Genomic DNA, 7,456 nt, shown 5'->3' with positions numbered 1-7,456 from the left:
ACCACCGACCCCGGCACGAGCTCGTAGCCCTGCTGCTGTGCCCCGCGAGCCATCACCATGAACTGGCCTTTAAGAAAAGGTTGTAACCTCAGCTGGGTCTAAACTTAGCCCCTCAGCAGCACCGGGAATAGCAGTGGTTTAAGGAGAGTAGGGTTACGTTTGAGCTGCATGACCCCTCTCTTGTCCCCCACCCCAGTACCTGCGTGGTTCCCCCAGCCTGCCCACCCCCTTCCTTATCCTTAAAGCCTTGCTCAGCGGAGCAGCCAGAGGGGCATTATTCCAGCTCCCACCACCCCTACCCGCTCTGACAGTCGAGATTTGCATTCCCACTGGTCCCACACCTTCCTCCGGGATGGGAGATTTGGGATTTGTGCGTGCTCTGGGCGTTGTACCTAAGGCGGGTGTGTCCCGCCGCACCTGCCCCACACGGAGCCGAGGGATGGAGGCGGCAGGGCTCGGTGAGGGAGCCCAGCATGGGGGGCGGGGAAGCGGGCAGCGGCCATGCCAGGAGCGCTTCCTCCTCGCAGGCAGCCAGGGAAGGCGGGCCGAGGCGGCAGACGAGCAGGATTTCCGCCGTCACGTCCCGCGGGCAGCGGCAGCAGTGCCGCAGTGCCTCATTAAGATGGTGCTCACGCTGCCTCCCGTGGCCTGCTGGGGCAGCGTCCGGCCAGGGGCCCCGTCCAGAGCACGCCGGGATAAACCCATCCAGAGGAGGGTCCCAGCCTAGAGATGGGAGAACTCCCAGACAGTACCTCCCGTGCCGGGGGGAATAGGGAGGGATCCGCTGATCCCTCAGGGTGACCCGAGCATCCCTGCAGCCCCTTTGCCCTTGCAGCCATAGAATCATGGAATGTGAAGGGGTTGGAATAGACCTTAAAGATTATCCAGTTCCAACCCCCGTGCCACGTGCACGGACGCCTCCCACTAGAGCAGGTTGCTCAAGGCCTTATCCATCCTTGCTTGGAATACTGCCATGGCTGGGGCATCCACAGCCTCCGTGGGCAACGTGTTACAGTACCTCATCACCCTCACAGTAAAGAACTTCCTAATGTCCTAAATTTCCTCCCTTTCAGTTTGTACCCAACACTCCTTTTCCCATCACTACAGCTCCTGACGAAGAGTCCCTCTCCGGCTTCCCCGTAGGTCCCTTCGGATACTGGATACTACTCAATCCAATTGGGCAGAGGCTGCAGCCGGGGCGGGTGACTACCTGCCCTATGTTACCAGGTGAAAACAGCGCATACCATCCTCCGGAGCAGCAGCGAGCCCGGCGGGACCAGCCCCCGACCTGCTATCACCCTCCCTGCCTCCTCTGGCAGGCGTACAGCCGCCCATCCCCGCTCTGGGGACACCTCCCCGCAAGGACCGGTGCCTTTTTCACCACCGCCATCAACCCCCTTAGGGTGGCTCGACGGGAGGGTGATCGCTACGGAGCCTGTGTTCCCAGAGCGGGGCCTTTGTTAACGGGGGGCGGCGGGGCGGGGGAAACAGGGGGGCTCTTCGGCAGCCGCACCCGCAGCACGGGCGCACGTAGCCCGGTCCGGCCCTCGCGCTGCCATTCGACGGCGTCGCGGCGGGGCGGGCCCCCGCCCTACCCTCACGCGGCTATAAAGGGCGGCGGAGAGGCGCTGCGCCACCTCCTCACTGCGCGCCGGGCGGTTCGGAGGCAGCAGGTAACGGGCGGGGCGGGGGAGATGCGCGGGGGGAGAGAGCGGAGGCGGCGGGGGGTGGGCGTGCGGGAGCCCCCTCCCCACACACCCGCACCGCCCACCGGCAGGGGGTGCGGCAGCCCCCGGGCGGAGCGGGGCCGCGTGGCGGCGGGGCCCACGGGCACAAAGGCGGCGCGGCGCAAAATGGCGGGGGCGGCGTGAAGGGGGGCGGTGAGGCCAGGAGGGAGAGGGGTGTGAGGGGGGAGATGGTCGCCGCAGGAGGAGGGGGGGAGGGTGGATGGTTGTGGCGGGGGAGGGGGAGAGGTGAGTTAATCGCCTGGGGCGGGGGAGTGATCGCCCGGGGTGGGGGGGGGGGGATGGGGGGCTGGTTCGGAGCGCGGGTCCCCGCTCTCCCGTTCTCCTCGGCCCCTTCCCCCCCCGGTGCCCACTCGCCCCTCGGCGCGGGCGAGGCGTTAACGGCGGCGGGTGCGGGCACGACCGCCGGGGGTGGTGGTTGCCAGTTCCCCTCAAACCCCTACCGGTGTTTCTGCCCGCAGGAACATCCCGAAGCGGTAAAGATGGTGAAAGTCGGAGTCAATGGGTGAGTGCCGGGGCCGACGGGACCAGCAGAGGTCTGGGGGGGGTTGCGGGGGGGCCGGCAAGGTCGCCTCAAGGGCGCGGGGGGAAGATTTGGGGAGAGGGAGAGGTTGAATCCCGCCGGTCCCGCTCCGCCGGCGCCCCCCGGGGCAGAGAGCGGTGCTGCTGACTCATTTCTCCTCGGATTCGGGGTGACTCACTCCGGAAAGGGCTGCCGTTGCTCGGCTGCCCCAGTTTCCCTCCCCATTCCCGGGGATCCCTGCAGCCCCCCACCAAAAGGTCTCTCGGTGGATCGTGTGTCGATGGCGGCCCCGGGGCTGTGACCTTCTCGTGCCGGGCCGAGGAGTAACCGGATCCCCGGGGCTCTCAGTAAATTTAGCGATTGACCTTTCTGGGGTGGGGGTCGCTCTTAATCTTTAACCGGGGTGCCTTGGCCTTTGGACGAGCTGCAGGACTCCCTCCCGCCCTCATGGGCAGGGAGCAGCCGATGATCCCGAGGGAAGGCTGCCAAGGACTGCCTCCCATGCCCAGCTGGGCTGGTTCTCTGTTGCACCTCCTCACCCTTGTCTTTTTCTCTCCAGATTTGGCCGTATCGGCCGCCTGGTTACCCGGGCTGCCGTCCTCTCTGGCAAAGTCCAAGTGGTGGCCATCAACGATCCCTTCATTGATCTGAACTACATGGTGAGTTGCTTTGCAGTGCCCCCTCTGGGCCTTTCTGAGTAGGGCTCCTCTGGATCTGTTCTGGTAACTTCCCAGGGCGTTAGTGGATGATGGCAGCCTGGATGCCTGACCTTCCACTCCCCCTCTCTTTATTAGGTTTACATGTTCAAATATGACTCTACTCATGGCCACTTCAGGGGCACTGTCAAGGCTGAGAATGGGAAACTTGTTATCAATGGGAATGCTATCACCATTTTCCAGGAGTAAGTATCTCTTTCCCAGTTGCTCCTCTGGAGATTGAAAGCAGGTGTCTCATGGAGCAGCTTGTAAAATTTCATCCCTCCTTAGGCGTGACCCCAGCAACATCAAGTGGGCAGATGCTGGTGCTGAATATGTTGTGGAGTCTACTGGTGTCTTCACCACCATGGAGAAGGCTGGGGTGAGTATGCCACAGAGGCACAGGAGAGAAGGGATAGGGCTGCTTTCTGCCTGTCAGGCATGCCACCATGTACAGAGCTGCTCAGGATGGGGCTATGAAGGAGATCTGAAGAAGCAAGCTTGGAAGGATCCTGAGTTATGTAATCTCTTATCTCTCTCTCTCTCTCTCTCTCTCTCTCTCTCTCTCTCTCTCTCTGTCTCCAGGCTCACCTGAAGGGTGGTGCAAAGCGTGTGATCATCTCTGCCCCCTCTGCTGATGCTCCCATGTTTGTGATGGGTGTCAACCATGAGAAGTATGACAAGTCTCTGAAAATTGTCAGGTAAGGAGAGGAGCGTGCTTTCTGGCCTGCAGCTCTCAGCAGCTGCCAGGGGTCTCACTTCACTTCACCCTAGTGGAAGTGTTGCCTCTGGCTGATGTGCCTTTATCTCTCTACCCCAGCAATGCTTCCTGCACTACTAACTGCCTGGCGCCCTTGGCCAAGGTCATCCATGACAACTTCGGCATTGTGGAGGGTCTCATGGTAGGTCTGCAGCTTGGTGCTGAGGAAGGTGACCTGCTCCAGATGCCCTCCTGTGAGAGGGAAAGCATCTGTACTCCCTGTGTCACCTGGGATGCTCTTTTTGGGGAGTACTGGCTGTGTTCTTACTCCTCCTGTGCTCTTTCTTCAGACCACTGTCCATGCCATCACAGCCACACAGAAGACAGTGGATGGGCCCTCTGGGAAGCTTTGGAGAGATGGCAGAGGTGCTGCTCAGAACATTATCCCAGCATCTACTGGAGCTGCTAAGGCTGTGGGAAAAGTCATTCCTGAGCTCAATGGGTGAGTGTTGTCCCTTCTCAGGTGTCAGGAGGAGGCCAAACATTGCTAGACTGGCAGAGGAGTGCCAGATGCTGTTCCTTACTGACTCATGTCTCCCACAGGAAACTTACTGGAATGGCTTTCCGTGTGCCAACCCCTAATGTCTCTGTTGTGGACCTGACCTGCCGTCTGGAGAAGCCAGTAAGTGTTGTGGATGAGATCCTAACAACTTCCAGATGTGCCCCTGCTTCCTCTAAGCTCTCTATTGCACCTGGAATTGCCCTCTCTGCACCCATCTTGTGCTTTATGGGAAAAGAGCATCTGCTGGGTGTTGCCGTGTGTGTCTCCTCCCTCCCCTGTCCCCAGTGGGCATTTTGTGTGAGTTGGGATCTGATCATGATGGATCTGTCTCCTCAGGCCAAGTACGATGACATCAAGAGGGTAGTGAAGGCTGCTGCTGATGGGCCCCTGAAGGGCATCCTGGCATACACAGAGGACCAGGTGAGCAGTGCCTGCGCTTATTGGCTCTTGCCTCACCTTTCCAGAAGGCTGTTGGCAGCAGCTTTGCCAGGGTCCTGGTTTGGGCACTTGGGATAGAGACTGTGGGCAGCCATATGCATTCCAATTTCTTGTGTTTCAGGTTGTCTCCTGTGACTTCAATGGTGATAGCCATTCCTCCACCTTTGATGCGGGTGCTGGCATTGCACTGAACGACCATTTTGTCAAGCTGGTTTCCTGGTAGGTGCAGCCCTGGAGAATCTGGGGGTTGGCACAGACAGGTTACAGACTTGGGTGTCCTGTTGCTTACCACTGGTGATCCAGGTGGATACACAGACCTCCAGTCTCACTGTGGAGTGAGATGAGAGTGCTTCTTATCTGAAATTACTGTAGCTACCTCCTTTCCCCCAGAGGGTAGATTGGAGTTCAGTTGTGTGGGATGGGGCAGAGGAGCTGGAAGAAGGGGTGCAAGAAATGGGTCAGCCCTGACACGCTTGTTTTCTGTCCCCCAGGTATGATAATGAATATGGATACAGCAACCGTGTTGTGGACTTGATGGTCCACATGGCATCCCAGGAGTAAGCTGAGCACACAGCCCCCCCTGCTGCCTAGGGAAGCAGGACTCTCCTTTGTTGGAGCCCCTGCCCTTGTTCACCACCGCTTAGCTCTGCATCCTGCAGTGAGAGGCCAGTTCTGTTCCCTTGTCTCCCCCACTCCTCCAACTTCTCCCCGAGCCTGGGGGAGGTGGAGAGGCTGATAGAAACTGATCTGTTTGTGTACCACCTTACATCAATAAAAGTGATCACCATCTGACAAGCCTTGTCTGTCTGTCTGTCAGGGGGAGGTGGGGGGGTGAATGTATGTAATGAGCAGCTGCAGGTGCCTGCATGGCACAGTCTCTGCCAGCTGCCATGAGAAGCTGGGGAGTGCAGCCTGCTGAGCTGCTTGTTCCACGTGGGAGAGCCCAGAGTCCAGCCCAGGAGGCAAAACAAGGTGTGGGTGGTGCAGGCCCATGCTCCACAGCAAAACTGCATGGTAGGATGGGAAGCAGCTCTGGCTCCATCCACCCAGCTCTGGATTTGCATGTCTGATGGGCGCATGCACAATAGAAGTGCTGAGCAGATGACTCGTGCATTTGGTTTGGTAAAGGGGCACAAGAAACAAATTAATTCTCCTTCCCTAGACTCAGCAGGGGACAAGGAAGATACTTGCTGGTGTTACAAGGCGGGTATTTCACTGGCTCTGCCTTTTGAAATGAATTGGCTTTGCCCCAGAGGAAATGGCTGCCTAGGGACGTGTGGGAGGCCATCAGCGGCATGGTGGTGGCCAGTCTTAATTCTGGCTTAATTCTGTGCGTAAGGAGGGGCAGTTGCAGTTAAGCTGCTGAGCAGCAAATCTCTGCAAGGTGAGTGTCAGCCCTCTGCCTCCCTGCATTAGTTCTGGAAGCATGAATGCTGCTGGGCAGCGACAGAGCCTTCTGTGACCTGTGCGCACCAGGACAGATAAGCAATGCACTGCACAAAATCACGTGGAACTCCATTTTTAGCAGCTTAACTTAGCATCTCAGGGCTGATGTGTTCTCTCCCTGGCAGGCACGGTTGGAGCTGCTGTCCGGACCCCAAGTGCTTTAGACCCTGATCTGGAAGCTGCAAGGACATAAGCTGGAGGATTTAAACTCCCAGGATCAAGGTATGCTGGACATGGTTTCCCAGAGCCGCTTATCTCCAGCAGTTGGGCTGCGTAAGAATTAAATGTTTGCTGGACTAGCGGGTGATGACTCAAAGTTATTTTGCAAAGAGAAGAGGTTGAATAACCTGCCTCTGGATAGGAACTGGGATTCTGAGCAGCTTGTTAGCCCTAGGACAGCAGAAATACTTGGATTACACCAGAAATGGCCCCGTCATTGGAGCTTTAGGTAACTCTGGCGTCAAATGGGAGCTGCCTGGTGCTGGAGCTCACTGGAGGCAGCCCTCCCATGGAGCTGGCTTTCTGCTGGGGGGGGGCTATCTAGCCTGGAGACCTGTCAAGATTGCAAATGAGTCTTGGGTTGGTCCCATCCTGTCCTTGATTGCTGTGCCTGGGTGCTTTGAATGGCTGTGCTGTGTTCAGTGCCTGCATATTGTGTGCGTGCCAGTCAGAGCCTCGCTTGATAATCTGGAAGTGCAGAGAGGCTACTGAAACATCTGAAGGGGGAGAAGGGTAGATGTCCTCTTTTCCCATGTAAAGCATATTTTGAACTGAGTTAAAAGCTGGAACATTTGAATGAGTCAAATTTTTCTCCTAAAAAGCCTTATGTTTCCTAAGTGAGATAAGACTACCTGAAAATTCTAGAGCAAATTCTTGTTATTTAACAAGCGTGAGCCCTATCCAACCTGAGATCAAATTGCTCTTGGAATGAGCAAAGTCATACAGCCTCGGGGTGGAGGAAGAGTATGTGCTCTCAGACCAACAGCTGCTGGGAATGTCTTGAATAATGGTTCACTCTGTTTTCAAATGCTATTTCAACTGCTTTACAATCTGATCTCTCCCAGAAAAATTATATGGTATTGAGGTGAAGAAAGCCAGGAATCACAGCATTTAAAACATGGTTGGTCTTGTATGGAAACAGGGAGAGTGAGTGTGGCAAACTAGTCATGCAGCTTTTGGACTGCCTGGAGGGCTTGGTTTCCTCTCTCTAATATAACCTCCCTAAAATGCACAGCTCTTCCAAATCCTTATTTTGCATCCAGACACTGTACCTACAGATGGCACCACAGCAAGGCCCCTCTGGACAGATGGAAAAACTAGCTCAGTGGCCAGCCTGTCTGAGAACTG

General features: G+C 57.1%; 1 protein-coding gene across 1 annotated transcript; it reads left to right on the top strand.

Annotated features, from left to right (window-relative positions):
• The first annotated feature begins 439 nt into the window (after positions 1–439).
• GAPDH (glyceraldehyde-3-phosphate dehydrogenase) lies at positions 440–5,458 on the top strand. The gene is made up of 13 exons (XM_058045559.1): positions 440–715; positions 1,074–1,673; positions 2,207–2,250; positions 2,828–2,927; positions 3,063–3,169; positions 3,255–3,345; positions 3,549–3,664; positions 3,784–3,865; positions 4,014–4,165; positions 4,267–4,345; positions 4,562–4,645; positions 4,785–4,882; positions 5,155–5,458. The coding sequence occupies exons 1-13, from the start codon at positions 440–442 to the stop codon at positions 5,222–5,224; spliced, it is 1,899 nt and encodes a 632-aa protein (XP_057901542.1). The 3' UTR covers positions 5,225–5,458.
• The last annotated feature ends 1,998 nt before the right edge of the window (positions 5,459–7,456 follow it).

This window comes from Melospiza georgiana, chromosome 2 (genome assembly GCF_028018845.1).
Source record: "Melospiza georgiana isolate bMelGeo1 chromosome 2, bMelGeo1.pri, whole genome shotgun sequence".
In the NCBI taxonomy this organism is placed as follows: Eukaryota; Metazoa; Chordata; class Aves; order Passeriformes; family Passerellidae; genus Melospiza; species Melospiza georgiana.
The sequence above is the reverse complement of the archived record's forward strand: the minus strand, read 5'-3'. Positions and strand labels throughout refer to the sequence as shown.

Coding starts and splice junctions, on each gene's coding strand:
- GAPDH (XM_058045559.1), top strand. CDS start 440: ATGGAGGCGGCAGGGCTCGGTGAGGGAGCCCAGCATGGGGGGCGGGGA. Junction 2,251..2,827: donor GTGAAAGTCGGAGTCAATGG/GTGAGTGCCGGG, acceptor TTTTCTCTCCAG/ATTTGGCCGTATCGGCCGCC. Junction 2,928..3,062: donor TCATTGATCTGAACTACATG/GTGAGTTGCTTT, acceptor TCTCTTTATTAG/GTTTACATGTTCAAATATGA.